General features: G+C 37.9%; 1 protein-coding gene and 1 pseudogene across 2 annotated transcripts in view; both read left to right on the top strand.

Annotated features, from left to right (window-relative positions):
- The first annotated feature begins 222 nt into the window (after window positions 1-222).
- On the top strand, window positions 223-1,179 carry LOC101423110 (spliceosome-associated protein CWC15 homolog; annotated as a pseudogene).
- Window positions 1,180-9,181: 8,002 nt separating this feature from the next.
- EIF3H (eukaryotic translation initiation factor 3 subunit H) overlaps window positions 9,182-23,012 on the top strand; it is a 108,685-nt gene continuing 94,854 nt past the window's right edge. For both annotated transcript variants that reach the window (XM_004471431.4, XM_058275936.2), the window contains exon 1: window positions 9,182-9,357. In XM_004471431.4, coding sequence (XP_004471488.1) covers window positions 9,226-9,357 — 132 coding nt within the window. In that variant the 5' untranslated portion in view covers window positions 9,182-9,225. The remainder of the gene's footprint in view (window positions 9,358-23,012) is intronic.

Below are 23,012 nucleotides of genomic sequence, written 5' to 3'. Positions count from 1 at the left end.
GCTTAAGCTCAAGCCCAAGACTTTAAGTTGTTCAAAGGAACCTTGCCTTCCATAGAGTCTGGATGCAGGCAACATCTGCATATTAAAAAGAAATGACATTTAAAAAAATCCTTTGGCTTGGCATTTGGCCTTGGGCACAGAGGTTTCTGGGAGCCAAGAGTCATAGTGGTGTCTGTATGCTCTCCAGGTACTCCTTCATCAGACCTCTGCCAAACATAAAAGATGACAATAACAACCAGACTAACTTTTGAGCCTGTAAGAGGTGGAAGAGGAAAAGGAGAAGGTGATTTTTTTTTCTTAAGGAGAATTTATTATTTCATGGTTTTGAGGCTAAGAGAAAATCCAAATCAAGTTGTCATTAAGGCAATGCTATGTCCCAGAGGATTGGCATTCTGGGGCTGGCTGCTGGTCATCTTAAGTCCTTAGCTGGCTTGTCACCTGGCACAGCGACTCCTGGTCTTGCCCTTCTCTTCTGGGTTCTTTTGATGTTCAGTTTCTGGCTGCTGCTTCTGTGGCTAACTTTCTGAGTTTCAGAAAAGACAAGGAGGTGATTTCAGCCAGCTTTCAGAGCAGTATTTGAGCAGAGACTTACCCTCTCATACAAAGATAAAATACAGACCACCTACTCAGGCTGTCCCCGAAAAGGCTCATAACCCTGACTTCAGGAAAGAGTTGGAAGAGAGAAAGAGAGCTGCTGCAAGAGAAAAGAATTTTTAAAAAAAGGGATCTCCCAACCTAAGAACTTACAACCTCTTCCTCAGTGTCAAAGAAGCCTTAGTGACACCAGTTCCTGCGGCTAACCTCGATGCAGATGATCCTTTAATAGATGAGGAAGCTGAAGATTTTGAAGAGGAGAGTGATGATGATACAGCAGCTCTTCTTGTAGCACTGGAAAAAATTAAAAAGAGCCAATGAGCAGGCCAGGAAGGAACAAGAACAAAAAGCTGAAGAAGAGAGGTTTTATACAGAAAAACACTCTGAGTGGAAACCTACCACTTAATCTCACCAGCCCATCCCAGCCTCAGGCAAACTTCAAAATTAAAAAGAAGGTAGGATGAGGATGTTGTCTTAAAGAAATGGGCAAAAGATGTAGATGATCAGAATAAAGGCAAAAGATTTGTGAACAATAGGCTATAATCTGAATTTCACAAAAAGCTCATGGAGAAATATATTAAGTAGTACAGCTTTATGGGCTTAATTATTAAAAAGCTAAAATTGTAAAAAACAAAAAGAAATCCTTTGACTCATGTTTAGTGCCTTGACTCTTTCCTTTTATTGCACTTCTAGGGACCTACTTAGTAAGTAAAGTGAAAGCAGCTCCAATGCTGGCTGGTTCTAAGGCATGGACTGGTCATTGGCTGACATTTACCGGGCTGTGTTTTTCTAGTGGGTAGAGTCACTGTGCCACAAAAGTAGAACTAGTAAGACTATTTATTTTTTCATTTTTGCACTCAGGTGTGGCAGGCTATCCTTTGCTTCCTGAACCCATGTAGGCTTACAGGTTGCTTTGGAAGGCTCTCACCATCTCTTTCATTTTGACTGTAACTAAATTTGAAAAATGTCCAGCAAATACAAAAATACACTAAAAACTTGAGTTCCTAAGACTGGGAGGATGAAGAACATATTGTTGGGAATATATGGTACACATTTTACTCAGTAAATAAATACCCACAATGAAACACATACCCACAATACCAAACTCTTATTTTTGGAGGCAGAAATATAGCTTAATGGTTGCAACCAACCATCTTGATGTGTTCAAATGTTAGCATAAATCTTGGTTGCTCACATTTGAGTCAAATATTAAAAAGCAAGTTGTCTAAAAGCACTGCATATTAGTTAGCCAAAGGGGTTCTAATGCAAAGTACCAAAAATCTGTTGACTTTCATAAAAGGTATATATTTAGTGTAAAAGCTTACAGTTACAAGGCCTTAAGGAGTAAAATTCAAGGTTAGTTCCTTACCAAACTCTGTTGCCACATGTTGACACAAGATAGTGGGTGACATCTGCGAGGGTTCAGCCTTCCTCTTCCGTCTTAAGGTTCCATGGGTCCAGCTTCTTCTGATCTCAGCTGTAGGATGACTTAGGGCTTGTCTCTCTTCCCAGGACTCATTTCTTTCTGGGCTCAAGTGCTTTGTTCTCTTCACAAGGTTATCTTTAAACTATTAAGAAAATGGCTCATCTCTATTCCTGGGGCTGCAGGATTCTTTTCTGTGTCTACAGAGATATCTCTATTCCTCTGTGTATGTCCTTCTCTGTGTGTCTCCTTGATTGGGTGTCCATTTATATAGCCCACAAAGGGGGTAGGGACTCAAACTGAGCCACCCTAATGATGTGATTGAATCAAAGCCCTAATCTTAACATAATTTGATCAAAGTCATCTCAGCTGAATCTAATACAATTTAAGGATATCGCACCCAGAGGAACAGACCAGTTTACAGACATAATCAATATCTCTTTTTGGAATTTGTAAATAATATCAAGCTGTCACAACTGCTTAATCAAAATGTAATCTGAGAGCTTCTGACATAAAGACAAGTATCAATTAATGAAATGTATTTAAGAACATCTATTCGGCATCTCTTATTTTTATGTATGTTTTATTTTGTAGATATCTTCTTTTTTTCTGTCTAGTCTTTAATTTTTACTTTTGATTTTAAGATATTTTCAGACTTCCAAAAAAGTTGCAACAATAGTAGAAAGAACTCCACATGTCCTTTACCCAGATTGCCCAAATGTTAACGTTTTATACATGCGTTGTCATTCTCTCTTGAGATATATACACACACACATACATACACATACACATTTTTTCTGTACTGTTTGAGAGTAAGTTGTGAATTCAATGTCCCATTATCCCTAAACACATTACTATGTATTTTCTAAGAACACAGACATTCTCTTATATAGCCGCAGTATAATAACAAAATGAGGACATGATATATGTAGTTTTTAAAATGTTGTGCCTGCAGTTTGACTCCATGGCTTCTCCATGTTACTGCAGCTGCCATACTGACTAATGCTATATCACTGTTCCAATTAAATTTTTATTGGCTTAAATGAAAAGAAAAATCCAAGTACAGGACCATTTTTCATTTTGTTTTGTTTCATTTCTAAGTACTTTTAAACCAAAGCAACTTCAAATAATTTCAGTGCAGATAATCCAAGAGTCTCTGAGAATGTATTAAAAATATTCTAGGGAAGAAGATTTGGCTCAATGGATAGAGCATCTGCCTACCACATGGGAGGTCCAGGGTTCAAACCCAGGGCCTCCTGACCAGAGCGATGAGCTGGCCCACACACAGTGCTGATGCATGCAAGGAATGCCATGCCACGTGGGTGTCCCCTGCATAGGGAAACCCCACATGCAAGGAGTGTGCCCCTCAAGGAGAGCCACCCTGCACGAAAAAGCGCAGCCTGCCCAGGAGTGGCACCGCACACATGGAGAGTTGATGCAGCAAGATGATGCGACAAAAAGAGACACAGATTCCCAGAGCCACTGACAAGAATATAAGCGGACACTGAAGAACACACAGTGAATGGACAAAGAGCAGACAACTGGGGGTGGTAGCGGGGAGAGAAATAAAAAATCTGTAAAAAAAAATTCTAGGTCTTCATGACGTTTTCCTGTTAAAGTCCATATCCCTCAATTCAAATGATTATCTTATATAGTCAATATATTCTGCCTATTTAGAATAATGTAATAGGGGGTCTGGGTGGGGTGGAGGAGATAATTATAGACCATTTGTAAGATTCTGACTTTTACTTCAAGTAAAACCCATGGGAGGATTTGGAATAGAGGAGTGATATGAACAGAGTTAATATTATGTTAACTCTGTTAACATTATGACTGTGATGTTGCAAACATCCCAAAAGGGTGGAAGAAGTAAAACCAATTAAGAGACTACTTGCAATACTGCTGGGAAGAGATGATGGTGACTGTGTAGTAGCAGTGGAGTGATAAGAAGGGGGTGGATTCTGGTTATTATTATTAGCAAACTATTTTGAGTTAAATGTAGATTCACATGGATTTAAGAAATAATGCAGAGAAATTCTGTGTACACTTTACCCAGTTTCTGCCAACGGTGACATTGTGCAGAATTGTATTTCCACCAGAATATTGACATTAACACAGTCAAGGAAAAAAACATGTCCATTACCATGAGGATCCCTTATGTTGCCCTTTTTAGCCTTGCCTACTTTTCTTCCAGTCCACCTTCTCTTTATCCACTGGCAACCACTAATCTGTTCTTTGTGTCTATGATTTTATTTCAACAGAATTATGTAAATGTAACCAGGCATTGCATAACTTTTTTGGGACTGGCTTTTCTCAATCAGCATAACTCTCTGGAAATTCATCCAGATTTAAGCAATAGCTTGTTCTTTTTCATTACTGAGTAGTGTTCCATGGTATGAATGCACCAGAGTTTGTCTAATCATTCACTTGTTGAAGGATAATTAAGTCATTTCAAGTTTTTTTTTAATAAAGTTGCTATAAATATTTTACAGGTTCATGTGTGAATATAAGTCTTTATTTATTTTGGAAGAGAGCATTTAGAATTTCCTAATGGATCAGTGGTGGGGTATAGGGAAAGAGAAGAGTCAAGGATGATGCCAATGTTTTGGGATTGAACTCTGGTGGTCTTCAATATTTAAAGATTGGCAAGAGGTAGAGGAATCAGTAATGGTGACTACTAAGAAAGGAGCAGCCAGTGATCCAGGAAGGAAATATCATTGCTTCTTCCAGGCCCTTTCTAGCTAGGATGTTCATACTGATTTCCTAACTCAAATTCTACCTTGTGGGGATTTTCCCCTTAATTTATTATATATTTTTACCTCTGGGTTCTGGGGAACACTGTTTCAGATGGACCACAAGTACCATTTTGGGTCAGATTAAAAGAACCCATGTAATGTGTTTAGTACACATGGATTTGTGGGATATTTCTTTTTCTCCAGGTATTGAGTTCAATTTATTGTTAGTTCACAAGTACACACCCTAGGGAAGCAGATGTGGCTCAAGCATTTGGGCATCTGCCTACCACATGAGAGGTCCCAGGTTCAGTTCCCTGTGCCTCCTAGAGAAGACAAGCAAGACAGCGAGCTGGCAGGACAGGCTGGCATGACAATCTGATGCAATAAGATGATGCAACAAGGAGACACAAAGAGGAAACACAATGAGAGACACAACAAAGGAGGGAGTGGAAGTGGTTCAAGCAATTGAGTCTCTCTCTCACATGGGAGTGCCCCGGTTCAGTTCCTGGTGCCTCCTAAAGAGAAGACTAACAGATACAGAGAGCACACAACAAATGGACACAGAGAGCAGACAGCACAAATAACGAGCGGGGGGATAAATAAAGTAAATCTTTAAAAAAATGTTTGCACCCCTTTCAATGGTTCAATTCCTGTCTACGTTTAGTTTAGTTGAGTTTGAACATGTGACAGATGCAATGATGCAGCCATGAGATTACCAAATTCAATCTGTTGGAATCTTGCAATGGTTGGTGTTATTCATTTTTAAACAAATCAATTTTATTGGTACATATTCATAAAGCATACAGTTCATTCGAAGTATACAATCAATGGTGTCTGGTATAATCACATAGTTATGCATTCATCACTTCAATCATTATAACAGGATTTTCATTATTTCAATAATAAAAAACAGATAACAAACAAGAAAATGCTTCACTTCTTAATCTCTCTCTGTTTCCCCTGCTGTACATAGCTGCTATTTCTGGCTATTCTTGCACAATAATTTATTTATTGAGTTATTTTATTGAGATATATTAATATATCATATGATCTATCTAAAGTGTATAATCAACAGCTTTTAGTATAATCACAATGTTGGCCATTCAGGAGCACAAAAAATTTTTAGAACCATTTCATTATTCCAAAAAGAAAAACTCCACACCCCTTTGCATGCCTTCCGGGGGGTGTATCTAAGAACAATAAATTGAAAAGAAATTTTAAACTTTACTCAGTTTTATTCTTAGTGATAATATTATTTGAAAAATAATGTTATCTATATTACAGGATAAAGCAAATACATTCATTAGTATTTATAAATAACCTGGGCATTCTGTGATGCTCATCATTCCAGCTACCCAATGGCAGGCACAAACTTCCAATTCTGGTTCTTCCTTGAGAGATTTTCTTTCTTTTTTCCTTTTCTTTCCCTCTGCTTTCCCCCACTTCCTACTCCTTCCTTTGTTTTTTTTTTCCTCCTGTTGTTGATTTCTAGTGTAATTTTACCATGATCAATTTTCAATACTTCTAAATTTGTGAAGCACTTGTAAATACAGGACATTAACTTTCCATTTTGTATCAGGAATGTGTCCTGAAAACTTTGCCAGATGTAACTATTTCTGTTCCCAGATTGTAATATTACACTCTCTTCCACCCTCATGTGGTTGTTTAAAGCCATATGTACCCCAGGAAAGCATGTTCTTAAATTTAATCCATTCTTGTGGCTGTAAACCCATTATAAGTAGGATTTCCCCTTTCTCCCCCAGATGGCTCCAATGTCTGTTTGCTCGTTGTTTTTGCTCATTGTTTTTGTTTGTTGTTTGCTTATTGTCTGTCTGTTTTTCCTTAGGAGGAACTGTGAACCAAACCTGGGACCTCCCAACTGGGAGGCAGGTGCTCAACTGCGCGAACCACATCCACTCCCTGATCATTTTTTGTTTTTGCTCATTGTCTGCTTGTTGTTTTGCTCATTGTCTGCTAGTTTTTGTTTTGCTAGATGTCTGCTCGTTGTCTGCTAATTGTTTGTTTGTCTTCTTTAAGAGGCACTGGGAACTGAACCCAGGACCTTTCATGTGGGAGGAAGGCACCCAACTGCTTGAGCCACATCTGCTCCCTGTAAGTAGGACTTTTTTTGTTCTTTCATTTTTTTTCTTTTTCCCCTCCCCCCCCACCCGCTGTTTTTTGCTGTCTCTGTCCATGCACTGTGTGATTTTCTGAATCTATTTCTCTTTTTGTCTTCTTTTCTCATGTTTTTTTTTTCTCTTTAGGATTCACCGGGATTCAATCCTGGGGACCTCTGATATGGACAGAGTTTCCCTGTCACTTGTGCCACCTCAGTTCCTGGTTTCCCCTTGCCTTGACTCTCCCCTTTGTCTCTCTTTTGTTACGTTTTCATCTTGCTGTGTGACTCACTTGTGCGGGCACTGCTCACCGCTTGGGCACTTGCGCAGGCACTCAGCTCATTGTGCGGGCACTCAGCTCGCCATGCGGGCACGCTTTTTACCAGGAGGCCCCAGAGATCGAACCTGCGTCCTCCCATGTGGTAAGTGGAAGACCAATCACTTGAACCACATCCGCTTCCCTCCTTCATCTTTTTTTTAAGAAGAACTTTTTGACGAGGCTCCTTTGGTAAAGTGTGACCCACCTCATTCAGTTTGGGTCTTAATCCTCTTACTGGAGTCCTTTAGAAACAGAACAAATACAGAGAAAAAAAAGCCATGAAAGCAAGAAACTGAAAAGGGAGACACCAGCAGCAGATACTGCCAAGTAACTTGCCATGTGGCAGAGGAGGGAGAGGAGGATCAAGAGCAGCTGATATTTGAGAAGAAAGCATGGCCTTGATGATGACTTGATTTCTACATTCTCATGACCTCAAATGTAAGGTAATAAATACCCATAGTTCAAAGCCAACACATTTTTGAGCAGCCTAGGAAACAAAAACACCCCAGCAAAATAACAGCAAAAAACATCAGGGCAGCTGAATTTCAGCAGAGCTGCAACACCTACTCTCCAGTTCACTGGACTCACCCAGGACAACTAACAAGGAGATGGTGATGGACAACGCCCATCCCAAGGAACAGAGAGTGTCTATAACCGCAAGCAAGATAGCTCCATCTGTCAGCCCAAAGGGATCTAAGCCCCTTCTCAATTAGAAGCAGAGTGTGCATCACCATCTCAAAATCCTCAAGACAGGGATTGAACAATGGACCAGAGTAGATTTATTATTATTCTACTATAGACTTATTATTCTAGAAATGGAACAACTCTTATCATTGATGTAAAGGCAGCAGCCACCAGAGGTTCTGCATGATGGGAGAGGGAAGATTAGGTATAATATGGGGACATTGGATTTTGACATAATTTTGACATAACTCACAAAATTGTGCAGGACAGCATGTAAACTATAATGTAAACTGTAGTCCATATTAGAGGCAATGCTTCAATATGGATTCATCAATTGTAGCAAAGGTACCAAATTAATTAAGGATGTTGTTAATGTGAGAAAGTGTGGGAGGGGGCGGGAGGGGGACATATGGGACTCCCTTATTACTTTTATGTATAATAACATTTATATAATGTAAAGCTTCTTTCAAAGTAAATAAAATTAATTATTAAACGAAACAAAACACACCAGGGTAGGAATTGTCCTTCATTGATGTACCTAATTCATCAGTTCTGAATACATACATACTGAATTAATAAACATTCTCTTTTGAATGAGAAAGTTATCTAAAATGGTTTTCTGAAGTTGTCACAGTACTCATTTTAAGAATTAAGATGTTAATTTCAGAGTAATGTGTTATATGTCACGATGTTCTTAAGCAATATGTTCTGCATGATTATTTAACACTTTACATAAATAACTTTTCTGGTACTTTACTCTTGTAAATTTTTATATGAAACTAATAGCAGTGATGGGCTACTAGTTCTGATAATTCTGACCAAAGTTCCCATGTTTTTAACTCATTCCGTACAAGCTAAGTGGTTGCAGACTGCTAACTATAATTACATTAGACAAACTATGCAATACCTGCTCCTCAATAATTAACAGAATGATGTTGAGCAGATGTTTCCTAGTGTGTAATGGGAGCTAGTATAGTCCCTTAAAGTTTACAAAGTTGGAAAGAGATTAAAAAAAAATGAAACCACTTTTACGTATGAGACTATATAAAAGTGCTAGCTATAATGTTACGACCATCTGCCTAACGGAGAATGATAAAGTGGAAAAAGTTATGAAACATCTACGTTTGTCTTAAATCATGCGATGGGACCAAAGACCACAAATGCACAATGCGCATGTGCAAAAGAGCCTGTCCAGTAAAGACGCAAATCTGGAAAAGAGGAGGGAGTCTGGGCCCCACGCTCAACCCTCCTCCTAGTTCCGCCGGGGAACAGAGGGCCGCGCCTAACGTCACACGAGGTTTACTTCCGCTTCCGGGTACTCACTTTTCTCTTTCTTCCTGTCTGACTGCGAAGATGGCGTCCCGCAAGGAAGGCACCGGCTCTGCTACCTCCTCTTCCACCACCACCACCGGCGCAGCCGCGAAAGGCAAAGGCAAAGGCGGCTCCGGAGACTGGGCAGTGAAGCAAGTACAGATCGATGGCCTGGTGAGTGGGGTACCATCTCCCCTGGTCCACGTGGGGATCGTAGTTTCCAGTCCTGTTCCCCAGACACGTTTCCCTGTCGCCGTCTCTCTGGGTTTGATGTAAGTGGGCAAAGATTTTCCCTAGGACTCTCTTCCGTGATCTTACTTTTTGTTGGGGAAGTGCGTTAGCCTTCTCTGTTTTCTGATGGGAGTTGATGGTTGAGAAATGGGGCCGAGGCTAGGGTGTGTGTGTGACAGATGCATTTGAGATGGCTGGGAGAAAAGACTCAGAGAAAGACTTCTCTGGGAGACAGGCAAGTGACGGAGGTGTCGAGAAGTATTTTGTAGCCTAGTTTAGGGCTCCTGAAAGGGCAGCGTAAGGGAAACCTTTCATTGCTTTCCTGCTGAGATCCGACGTTTGTAACTTCCCAAGTGGAGATTTACTTTGTAGCCACTCTTTAGAGGTGGTTCAGCGCTTTACCTTGAACGGCATAATGGAAATAAACTTTTATGTAGAGCTTTTCCTCCAGAACATAGAAGATATAAAGAGAATTACATGTATTGAGTGGTTGAGGTTCGTTAACTAGGAAATCTAAGGAAATCCTGCATGAGGGAATGGACTAAAAGCAAGAGGCAAATTTAAGATGATGTGGCATTTTATTTCTATTGCTTTTAAGCAAAAAGCATGTTTACAACCATCTGATTTTTAAAGCATTCTTCCTTTGAGAGTGTTCCTGCCTCCTAATTATTATTATTTTTTATTAATGCAGACTTTAGATATTTGTAGTAAAGAAGTAGTTGTAAATTCATTTGAAAAGTTTATTGTAGGGGTCTGTGTTTAAGTGGAAATTAATGGTCAGTCTACCACATAGTTGGATCTTTGATTTGAAATTCATAAACTTGATAAGGAAATGTAGACTGGTGGTTACGATCTTAGACTCTGGAATCATTCATTTTTCCGAGCTCTGCCACGTTTTTCAGCTCTTTGAAATTAGGCAAGTTAGCCTTCCAAGGCTCACTTTCTTCATCTGTCAAATGAAGGTGAGAAATACTTAGGTTTATGGAGTTTTGTGGATTAAATGAGAAAATTCATGTGGTGGCACATAGTAAACACTTATTAATTGTTGTGGTTATGAGTTTACTGTCAGTGGACAGCAGGCTTTGAAAGATGCAGACAAGTTTGGAAATGCTTTGTCCACTTCTTTTGAGTCACTTGCGTAGTACTTTGAAAATGCAGTCTTGTCTGTTCTACTTAATTGATACTTCTGGCTTTCTCTGATCTGTTGGAGGTAGTTGTGTGTTCAGGAATAAATGACATATCTTTAGATACTGAAAATCAGTTGATGGGAGGACTTGAAGTATTGAAGGAAGAACAGTTTATGTACTTGAGAAATGTTTAACTCATTTCTTAGAAATTATAATATTTCATATTATATTTCCTTATGTAACAAAATCACTCTTCGAACCACTTTCTAGAATTGAAAAAGCAACAGCTTAGTGACATACATCTATTTGGTAGAGGTAATTTATTCAGCATATATTTTAGGACTGAGTACTGTGTTGGAGAGAGAATGACCTCAAGGCACTCACTGTCTAACATGGGAGAGTGATGAAGATATACCACTAATAGTGGCCTGGGTGCTGTAAGAGAGATTGTTGAAATAGAAGGAAAGCTGCATGTGGAGCCACACTGAATCAAGCTGGCACTATGCTCAGCAAAATCAAGAGACTTGTTCCCAATTTTCTGGCTTCACAGTTTAGTATTTTTAGCAACTCTCAGAGTTGATCACTTCCAAAGTACTGATTAATCCTAACCACAGTAGATTGATTTATAAATCTAAATGCCAATTTACTAATTTGCTATGAACAGTATACCTTTTCATTGATTAAAATGCTTATATCTACCATCAAAAGCACTCTGTTTGATTATCAAGGCATCTGGGAAATCAGATTAAAAATCAGAAGTTTGCCAATGACCACAGAATCATAACAAGGGCAAGTGAAAGACCTCGAGGGTTAGTTTTTTCAGGTTCTTGAAAAGTTCATGGATTTTTCTCTTACTTGGAGTAGTGGGTACCTCTGTGTTTTTGCTTCGTTATATAAATATTAACAAAATAAATTCTTAATAATTTCTCTTTCCCTTTCTGCAGATATCTGCCTTTCAGTCATTTAAAAAAATTGGTGGCAGCTAGATTATGATGCATTTAATTAGTTTTTTTGTTTGATTGATTCTCATATTTTGATCACAGTTATTTCCCTCAGATATCATAATTCATGTAGGAAACATTTAAATTGTACCTTCTTTCTGTATGCCAGATTCTGCTGTAGTTGCAGGGGATACCAGTTACTCCAGATTTCTTAGTGGGTTTTTCTTTATGTGGAATAATCAAGAGTTGTCAATCCTTGCATAATGTCTCTACATGGATATACTATAGATAACCCATAGTGTCCATACTCAAATTATTTTTAGCTCCTTCCTTAAATCCTTTTCCTCCTTTTCTTCCTTTTTCCCTTTTCCCCTGCCTTGATTACCAGTATTGTGTAATGACTAAGAGAATGCTGAAGACAGACCTGGATCCAAATACTTTTTATAGTAGTAATCATGACCTTGAGCAAGTTATTGAAATTTCATAGGCTTCCTTTTTTTCCTCTGTAAAATGGGGATGATGGAAAAGTAGTTATAAAGATTGTACAAGTGAAAGGTATGTAAAATGCTTAAGCTTGATATTTGTGTTTTAGTAAATGCTCAGATTAATGTTCAGTGTCTTGGTTATCCTCATCCCTTTTAATACTATTTCCCAAGTCATTCGGGCTTTAAGTGCCACCTTTGCCTGTGTAGTTTGAAATTGTAGAAAGAGCACTGGACTGATAATAAGGAGACACATATTCAAGTCCTGCACCCTCAAGTAACTAATAACACTTCCTATACTTGAACCTCTCCAAAACTATATTTCCTCATTATTATTATTATTATTAATATTACTAGACTCTCTTTGAGATATTTTCATCCTATCCTATGGCTCTAAATATTTATATGCTGATATTTCTTTCTATACCTGGCTCTTGAGTACCCTTCTTGAATACCCAACTACCTGTTTGGCACCAGTCTGTGGAAATCTCTTAGACTTCTCAAATTTAACCTATCCAAAATAGAATTATTGCCATCTCCCCCTTCCTCCTTCTGCCCTCATTGCTCTTGCCTTAGTCTTCTCCATCTTAGTAAATGGGACTACTACTGTTAGTCAGTTTGAACAAGTTAGACAACACCGGCATTAACCTAGATTCGTTCTTTTTCATACCCTTCGCACCATATCCTTCAGTAATTCCTGTTGGTTCCATCTCCAAAATATATCAAATTCATCTGCTTCTTCCCGTCTGTATGGACCACCAACCATGTCTACTTAGAATAAAATCTTGAGAGGAAAAACTTTTTAGCATAGTCTCTAAGACATTGCTGCTCTTGTCTCGTTCAGTGTACTTTCTTTTAGGCTGCAGTCCTTGTATTAGTTCCTTGTTTTCTCTGCCTGAAATCCATTCTCAAATAGCTCTTCCTCCTTAGTGGCATCTTTTGATCTAGGTGGCCAAAACCAATTTTTCTTCTTTTATGTTTGAACCTTTATTTCCTTTCCTAAATTGGTATTATTCCATCAATTCTTCTATCTCTTTGCTATTTCCTTTTTCTTTTGCATCTGAACATCTTCAGGTGTTTCCCATATTAAAATTTTCATCCTAGTCTGTCTTTACTAGGAACCTTAACTGTGTTCCATTCTTAGCTCCCACTTTTTCCCTCTTGATGTCAGTGGTTAAAGAAAACTGTAGTCTTCCGATGTTCCCTGAACTCACTTCTTTCGAAATCTGCCAGCTCCAATTCCTGAATTAGGTTTTTATTTTTATTCTTTGGTAACATATGTACAATCTAAAACTCTCCCTTTATTCAGGAATATTCATTGGTGTTTGTTACATTCACAATGTTGTACAACCATCCCCTTCATTTGTTATCATAGCTCGCCCATCACCCCCACCTGAATTAGTTTTTTAAAAAGATCACTGAGGGAAGCAGAGTTGTTGCATATGTTGAATTTTTCATTCAGATAATTTGAAATCCTTTCAACTACCAAAACATCTTAACATTTGGTCATTTTAATTATAAATCTTTCTGAAGTATATTACACAATTTAATCAGACAGTTTGAACAGAGTTTAGCCATATTTTGATGACCTGGCATTATCATTAACAGCATAAGTTATTGGCCTATTCTGGATAGTAGTCATCAAGAATCCCTTCAGGTGTTTTATAATAAATATGCCCTGTCTTTGGATTTTGAGTGCCTTGACTGTAGTTCATCATTTTCTTTGTCTGCCTGCTATTTTTGTTGTTAAATTTATCTCTTACCTCCTTGATCTCTTTTTTGCTTGCTGTGGATGAAAAAATAATCAGTATTGTTAGCATTATTATTATTATTTTTTTTGACATACTGGGGCTGGAGATTGAACCTGGGACCTTGTATGTGAGAAGCCAGTGCTCAAACACTGAGTTGGTTTTTTTTCCCCCATTTGTTTGCTTGTTGTTTGCTTTTTTGTCTTTTTAAGGAGGTACCGGAAACCAAATGGGGACCTCCAATGTGGGAAGCAGGTGCTCAACAGCTTGAGCCACAACTGTTCTGGAGCATTATTCAACACCCCCCCCCCCCAAGATGGCTCCCTCATCTGTTTGCTCATTGTTTTTGGTCGTTTTTGCTTGTTGTCTGCCTGCTTTTTTCTTTAGGAGTTACACAGAACCAAACCTGGCACCACCTATGTGGGAAGCAGGTGCTTAGTTGTTTGAGCCACATCAGTTCCCTGCTTGTTTGGTGTTTATGCTCGCTGTATGCTCACTGTCTGCTCGTTGTCTACCTGTTTTCTTTAGGAGACATTGGAAACCAAACCTGGGACCTCCCATGTGGGAGGCTACTTGAACTATATCTGCTTCCCCCAGCATTATTTATTTATTTATTTTAATTTCCCCTCCGCCCCTTGCGGCTTGCTTATTGTCTGTTCTCTGTGTCCATTTGCTATGCACTCTTCTGTGTTTTGTGCTTGTCTCCCTTTTTTGTTGCATCACCTTGCTGAGTCAGCTCTCCACGGCACCTGTGGGCCTGGTGGCGCCCTACAGAGTGTGGGCAAGCCTGTCTTCACAAGGAGACCCGGGACGGGAGCTCAACTGATTGAGCCACAGCTACTGCCTGCCCCAGCATTATTATTATTATTATTATTTTATTTTATTTTTTTAAAGATGCCCAGTTGTTGGTGAAGCAAGCACTGGGCTAATTGTAATACAAGGGCACTTCCTGGACTTTTTATTTTTTATTTATTATTTATTTCTCTCCCTTTCCCCTCTCCCCCCCGAGTTGTCTGCTCTCTGTCCACTCGCTGTGTGTTCTTTTGTGTCTACTTGTATTTTCATCAGTGGCACCGGGAATCTGTGTCTCTTTTTGTTGCATCATCTTGCTGCGTCAGCTCTCCGTGTATGCGGCGCCACTCCTGGGCAGGCTGTGCTTTTGTTCGTGTGGGGCAGCTCTCCTTACGGGGTGTACCCTTGCACATGGGGCTCCCTTACACAGGGGACACCCCTGCGTGGCATGGCACTCCTTGAGTGCATCAGCACTGCGCATGTGCCAACTCACCACATGGATCAGGGAGCTCTGGGTTTGAACCCTGGACCTCCCATGTGGTGGGTGGATGCTCTATCAGTTGAGCCAAATCCGCTTCCCCCCTGGCATAATTTTTAACATGAAGTAAGTACACTCTGAGTGAGGTTTAAATTATATATACAGTCTGGCATTTTGACTGTTAAGTTATATATTTTTCTTAAGCAAGTATGACATTGCTTATAATGATAGCTTCTTATACTAGGACAAAAAGCACTTGATATACATTATTATTTCTTAGACAGTAGCTCCAGATACTGGTAGGATCAAGATTATCTGGCTTATTCATACGATTCAGCCATTCATAGAGGCTGAATGACTTTTTTCTTTTTACAAAATCAGTTTTATTGATACATATTAATAAAACATATAATTCATTCAGACGGAATGACTTGTCAAGGACATAAAGCGCCTATCTCCTGGAGCTCTGACTCATATCACATCTTAACCATCCTTGGTTTGTTGTGCCTTCTATTATTATGGCTGCTTCCTCATTGTAAGTACTCAATACATGTTAGCTCTTCTATTTGATATAGAAACCATTATTTATCCCTGTTTTACAAATGAGGAAACTGAGGTACAAATAGGTTATGTAATTTCATGAATGTCAGGATGGGAGAAAATAGAAATTGAGGTGTCCACAAAATAAATTGGTGTTCCTTGTTTTGAGTGTCAGCAAATATATTTTCTAAAATTTAGGTCTCTTGCAAATTTATAACATTAAAATGTACAAGAAAACTAATATACTGGAATCTGTATATTTAATAATATGTTATATTGTAGGAGAAGATTTGTAGTTGGTTATAAGAGGTCTATTTAGTAAATTTTCTCACATTTGGAAAAATACAATCTTTAGCTTATGGATCACACAGATTAAGATGCTGGGGGACCAACAGTGAAGAAATTAGGAGTTATATTGAGAGTTGAGAGGAATACTGGTAACTATTCCTAAGTAAGGTAGTTTACGTACTTCAGGGGAACAAATCTGAGTTATCTGACTTTTCCATTTCAAAATGCTTCCAAGTTTTGGGATAACCCTACAGATATCCTGGGCACTGTTCCTTTTTCTTAAGGCCAGAGGGCATATCGAGAACCCTTTCCTTTTTGTTAACATTCTGACTGTGCCTCCGGTGTTTGTGGCATACACATCAGTGATGTCACACTGCATCAGCGTTTAGTCCTGGCTATAATTTAGGGAGTCTAACATATATGGTATTGTTCATAGAGGGAGATGATGTAAATCAGTTAGCATCTCTTGACCTTGCTTCTCTCAGCTTTTAATGCATGGCCTTTCTACTCTAATATGTGGAAGCATAATATTTAATTTCTTATTGATGTTTAGTCATTGTTGATATCAGTTTTAGAAGTTGGTATTGGTTTTAATAGTTGGTAATAGTTACAGTTGATTCTAGACTGGATGCCTTACCAAGTAAATGGAATGCAGTGAAAACTTTCAACTTTAGTTCTTACAGCAGATCTGGCCTAGATGAAGTGTCATATGGGCCTACCTCCTTTTATTGTGCTTCAGTTCATTGTGCTTTACAGATATTGCATTTTTTACAAATTAAAGACTTATGGCAACCTCACGTTGAGGAAGTCTATTGGTACCATTTTTCCAACAGCATGTGGTCACTTCATGTCTTTGTGTCACATTTTTTTTTTTTTTTTTAAAGATTTATTTATTTATTTAATTTCCCCCCCTCCCCTGGTTGTCTGTTCTTGGTGTCTATTTGCTGCGTCTTGTTTCTTTGTCCGCTTCTGTTGTCGTCAGCGGCACAGGAAGTGTGGGCGGCACCATTCCTGGGCAGGCTGCTCTTTCTTTTCACGCTGGGCGGCTCTCCTTACGGGGCGCACTCCTTGCGCGTGGGGCTCCCTTACGCGGGGGACACCCTTGCGTGGCACGGCACTCCTTGCGCGCATCAGCACTGCGCATGGCCAGCTCCACTTTGTGTCACATTTTAATTAAAATATATACATTTTAAAAATGTAATGCTATTGCACACTTAATAGACTATAGTATAGGGTGAACATACCTTTTATATATACTGGGAAACCAAAAAATTAGTGCAAATTTATTTGCTTTATTGCAGTGGTCTGGAATTGTACCTGTAATATCAAGGAGGTATGTCTGTACTTTGTTTACTCCTAAAATGCCTATTTTGACATTAAAAGGTTTGGGTGTACAATAAATATTTTATATCTGACTACTGGTTTCTTACCATTTGGTTACTTTCTTGTCACATTTGCCTTCAACTAGATCCTAGATAATTAGAAATTCTGATCATCTGCTTAATATTCAGGATTTCATGAGTTTGGCTAAGCAGCTCCAGATTTTAAGTCTTGGCAGCATTCTTCCAGACTTCTAGTGCAGCCCTAGCCTAGATGTGGGAGAAAAGCCTACACAAACATTAAGCTGCCTTTTTTTTTTAACACAACTTTATTTTAAAAGAGGTTTTAGATTGCATAAAAGTTACATAGAAAATATAAGGGATTCCTATATACCTCACCCCTTCCCCTTCCCATATCTTCCCCTATTAATAACATCTTACAATTGTGTGGTACATTTGTTATAATTGATGAATAAATATTGAAGCATTGCTATTAACCAAGGTCTATAGTTTACATTGCAGTTTACACTTAATTCCATTGCTCTAAAAATGCCCTACATATTCAACCTATTATTTTTTTCCCCTCCCCTCAAAATCTCTGGTAACCATTATCATAACAATCTTACATGTTCTTCCATTACTGCAATCTTAAGAAATTTACTTTTTCCATGGTTTCATTCCCCCCTTATGTTTGTTCATTCCTCAGCCTTGAGGATTTTGGGATGATGACGCCTGCTGTGCCTTTGCCAGTGGCCAACCTTTCTTTTAGTTTACTGGGCCTACCTTAGAGATTTCCTTAGATCAAAATTTCTAATTCCAGCATTTATAGAAAAACTTGATTGCATTTGCTTTGTCTTCAGAATTAGCTTGTAATTTTGTTTTTGTAAAGTGTTATTTAAATTACAGTACTTGGATATTGTTTGATTTGGCAAGGTATGAAAAAATATACTTAAAGAGAAGATAGTTTTATTTTCTTCCTATAAACTACTACATGTAGTTGATCATTCTATAAAATAGTTATATACTGTGTAGATTAGATTTAATAGGAAAGGACAGTGTAATCTACATACCCATCTGTTTGATGATGAATTGTACTTGTTTCATTGAAGGGTTGAAATGGATACTTGCATATGCCAGAGTAATAGTCTATATTTTTGTTGATGTTGGTACCAAGCCCAAGCATACAAGAAAAAAAAACTGATTAAGGAAAAATAGTGGTAATTCAGTATTAACTTTGTCAAAACAACTTTTTTTTTTTTTTTTTACCCTTTGAGTCTGAACATCAGCAGTATTCTGGCATAAAGTTTTAAAGTTTTATTTGCCTCTGAAATAGTACCTAGACTAGTCCCTGATTGCCTGAGGCATATAATGTATCCTGATGATTATTATGAGTTTTATTTGTCCTCAATCCCCTCTATAACTTCTATCCCACTCCCCAACCCAGTAAATGAATGTTTATCTCTGATGCAATACAAATGTGCTAAAATATGATTTTTTAAAACAAAAACAATACACATCCATTGTAAAAAAGAAGCAAAGAAGAAACCAGAAAAAACATGAAGAAGAAAATTATTCAGCATATAAATGCGTAACAATAAAGTTTTGGGTTTGTTTTATCTTTCTAGTGTTTTTCTTATGCTTTAATAAATTCCTGGAGTTGAAATCAATGGGTTAAAGGTTATGCATATTTAAATATTTTAAACCTCTTGCCATATTGCTCTCAAGAATAGTTGTGTTGTACATTTTTACTCTCCCACCTACAGAGTATGAGAGTGTCATTTCTTGGCACCATGACAAACTTTTGAAAAATCTTAAAATCATCATTTTAAAAATTAATATATTTGCATGTCAAATCATCATTAAAATGATTCAATTCTGTATGTATTTCCTGTCTTTTAGTGATATACCATCTTCCCCAATCACCCAGGCTTCTGATATCTTTGATTATTACTTAGGTTTAAGGAAAATAAGAGCATTAGGTAAATAAGAGCATTTACCTTAGTTTTTCAAATTTACATCTGTATTATCTGTACTATCCATTTCTTGCTCTCCTTTCTGAACTATTGCAAAAGTTTTATGTAATTACTCATATAAGACCCCATTTTGTACTTAGCCATCATACACAATGCTTCTAAGTAAATAATCTTAAAGAAGAGCTGTAACCCTTGAATACAAAAACCCTTCAGAAAATCCCTGCTACATACAATGAAGATCAAATTTATGGCTTGACTTTTAAGGTCCTTTCTACTTTTTTGGTTTCAGCCTCTGAATGTGGGCTTGTAGATGTGTTTTCAGTATTGGTTTGAGAGTAGCCTTTAAGATGATTAAAATTTCTGTTTTGGAGAAAAGAAAACCTCCAATTTAAATTTTATGCCGAAATGCATAATTTACCATTTTGTTCTGAAGGAACTTTTCACCAGAGAGAAGGTGAATAATTAATTGCCTTCTCATGGGCTTATTGTGGTATACTTTTTTTTTTTTTTAAAGAATTGTTTATTTTCACACACCCTGCTGTTTTTGCTGTCTGTGTCCATTTGCTGTGTGATCTTCCGTAACTATGTCTCTTTTTGTCTTCTCTTCTCATCTTTCTGTTCTAGGATGCAGAGGGATTCGATCCTGGGGACCTCTGATGTGGAGAGAAGTTTCCTATCAATTGTACCACATCAGTTCCTGGTCTCTGCAGTGCTTCACTTTGACTCTACCCTTTGTCTCTCTTTTGTTGCATCATCCTCTTGCTGTGTGACTCACTTGCGCGGGCACTGGCTCACTGTGCGGACACTGGCTCACCATGCGGGCACTCGTGTGGCCACTCAGCTCACCACATGGATACTGGCTTACCATGCAGGCATGCTTTCTCTTCTTCTTTTTCACCAGGAGGTCCCAGGGATCGAACCTGAGTCCTCCCATATGGTAGGTGGAGGCCATATCACTTGAGTCACATCTGCTTCCCTGTGGTATACTTTTTATGCTGGACAACTGAAATCTTTTAAATTTATAACACCTGTTTAATTATTTATTTTTTTAAAGGTGGTACTAGGGATTGAATCTACGACCTTGTACGTTGGTAGCAGGTGCTCAACCACTGAGCTACATCCGCTCAGTGAGAGTTGTTTTTTTCATTCAATCGTTTGTTTTTTGGAGGTACTGGGAATGGAATCTGGGACCTCATACATAGGAAGTAGGCGCTCTACCACTTGAATTACATCCCTCCCCACATCTGTTTAATTAAATACAATGATAAAGTGAGTAATACATGTACATGACATACAAACAAAATGCAAGAAAGAAGAGGTAGCCAAAAGAAGCTCTCACTTTTATCTCTGTCTTCCAGTCATCCTCTTTTTAGAGGCATCCATACTCTTTTGAATCTATTTTAGCAAGAACTGCCTTTTGTTAAGGAATCTGAAACAAATATAATTGAAGTATCAAAAAACCAAATGTTCTTCTAAATAGGCACAGGTTGATTTGAATATGATAAACCTGAAATGTGTTTGGAAGAAGAGAATGCAGAACAATTTTGAATTGTTCTTTTATTTTTTTCTTAATGTCCTGGAGAGGAAATGAACTTTGTTCTTGTAAGCATTTTTATCACTCATTTTACTTTTGAAAAATTATCTTCCAGCTACAGGTGGGAAATTTACAGGTTGGTTATATAAAGAGAGCTGTTAAGGTAGAAACTTAATATTATCAATTAAGCATCCTTAAAAGTTAAGATTTGTTTGTGATTAAATGTTACACTAGGCAATATGATCACAAATTAGTAGATAGATCTTTGTTTTTTTTTTCTTTTTTAAAGATTTATATATTTATTCCTCCCCTCCCCCATTGTCTGCTTTCTGTGTCCATTCACTGTATGTTTTCCTGTGTCTGCTTGTATTCTCATTAGGTGTCTCTGGGAACTGATCTGGGGACCTTCTGAAGTGGGAGAGAGGCAATCATTCTCTTGCGACACCTCATCTCCCTGATCTGCTGAGTCTTTCATTGTCTCTACCCTGTGTCTCTTTTTGTTGCACATCTTGCTGTGCCAGCTCTCCGTGTGGGCCAGCACTCCTGCACAGGGCAGTACTCTGTGCAGGCCAGCACTCCATGTGGGTCAGCTCGCCACATGGATCAGCTTGCCTTTGCCAGGAGGTCCTGGGTGTTGAACCCTGGATCTCCTATATGGTAGACAGACCTTCTGTATGGTAGTTGGAAGCCCAAATACTTGAGTCACATCCACTTCCTAGTTTCTTTGGTTTTAAAATGATTTGATTTGAGGGAAGTAAAGTGCAATTTTATAGGAATATAATATCATCTTTAAAACTGAAGTCATTTGTTATATGTCCCAAGGAAAGATAAGCAATTTATTTTACATTAAGAAAAGTAAATAATTGATTGTTTCCTTAAAAGCAGTCATTTGATTTTTTAAATATTTAGAAATATTTTGCACCATTTTACTTTCTCATTAAGAGTATTTTATTTTTTATGATCAGAACAGTGCCATTCCACTGAATTTCTTGAGGCTACATTCCCTTTTTTTCCCCACAATTAGATAATATAACTTTAAAAAGGTAGACCATCAATGAAAATGAGATCAAGAGAATAATAATGAAAATGCCCTTTCAACTGAAACATTATTGAAGTGATATTGATTAAGTGTATTGGAGCATTGTAACTAATCCCATGTGTGTCAGAGCAAAATACCAGTTTTTTTTTTCTTATTGAAGTTACTTAAATTTCTTCCACATCAAAACCTAGCAGCAGTGATTTAAATCCCATTTATTCTTTGACTCAGCCAGTTATGAAATGGAACCTCTATCCCACATGAGCCATAAAATGTGTTAAATTTAAGACTAATGCAGCTTTCTGCTTTTTGAATTTACATTTTGGCAGTAACTACCTTCTTTGTTCAGTGTTGGAAAAATGATCTAGGCTTAACTAAATAAGAAAACTGCCAAGATCACAGATCAATCAGTGAAAGAAACCAGAATTAAATGAACGTCTAGATATTGACTTTACATAATATGCTAAGGGGAGATTTTGTGGCATTACAGTTTCTTCAAGGATAAAATTCTTCTATGGTTAATAACTGTTCTTTGATGGTGATTGATGTGAGAAATTCAGGCTGTGGGCCTGACCTCCCAGGATGTACAAAACTGGGCTAAAGCCAAGTAGGAATCTTGCATCCTGCCTGACCTCTTTTCTAGCTGGCCAGCAGTGGGTACAATTTGGGGTTTGCATTTTTTATTTCAGACTTTTAAGAAACTCTTGGATGAACCTAGTCTTTATTTTTGTAAGGGTAATGGAAAATTACATATATACACACACACACATGCACACACAAATGAATGTACACAATATTTTGAATAACTTGGTTTAACTAATTGCACTTTTTTTTAGTTTGTAAATATGTTCTTTTAAAAATTTTTTTAATTTGAGAAGTTATAAGTTAACAAAACATACAGGTTTCCCATACATTGCCCTATCACAAACACCTTAGACTGTTGTGAAACATTTGTTACAAATGATGAAAGAACCTCATTATAATATTACTGCTGTTTCTAGTCCATAGCTCACATTTGGTGTGTTTATTACTCCAAAAGGAAAAATCGCATATTCTTTAAAACCCATTATTGACCCTTAGCATTGCTACAGTTCCTTCTTTGCCATTGCTATGAAAATATTACAATATTACTGTTAACTATAGTCTGTTACATTCGTTTTTTTCCCCATGTATCTCCATATTCTTAAGACCCTGTAATAGAGGAACATTCTTGTATTTGTACTATTTCCCAGTCATCATCTATAACCGAAATCACTATTGTACAGTCCCTACATTATCCTCTAGCTTTCTTTCAATTGACACTTACCTTCCTAGACGACCCCTTTCAGCCACAATTATAT

Source organism: Dasypus novemcinctus, chromosome 14, assembly GCF_030445035.2.
Source record: "Dasypus novemcinctus isolate mDasNov1 chromosome 14, mDasNov1.1.hap2, whole genome shotgun sequence".
NCBI classification, from domain to species: domain Eukaryota; kingdom Metazoa; phylum Chordata; class Mammalia; order Cingulata; family Dasypodidae; genus Dasypus; species Dasypus novemcinctus.
This window is presented reverse-complemented; position numbering and strand designations above follow the sequence as displayed.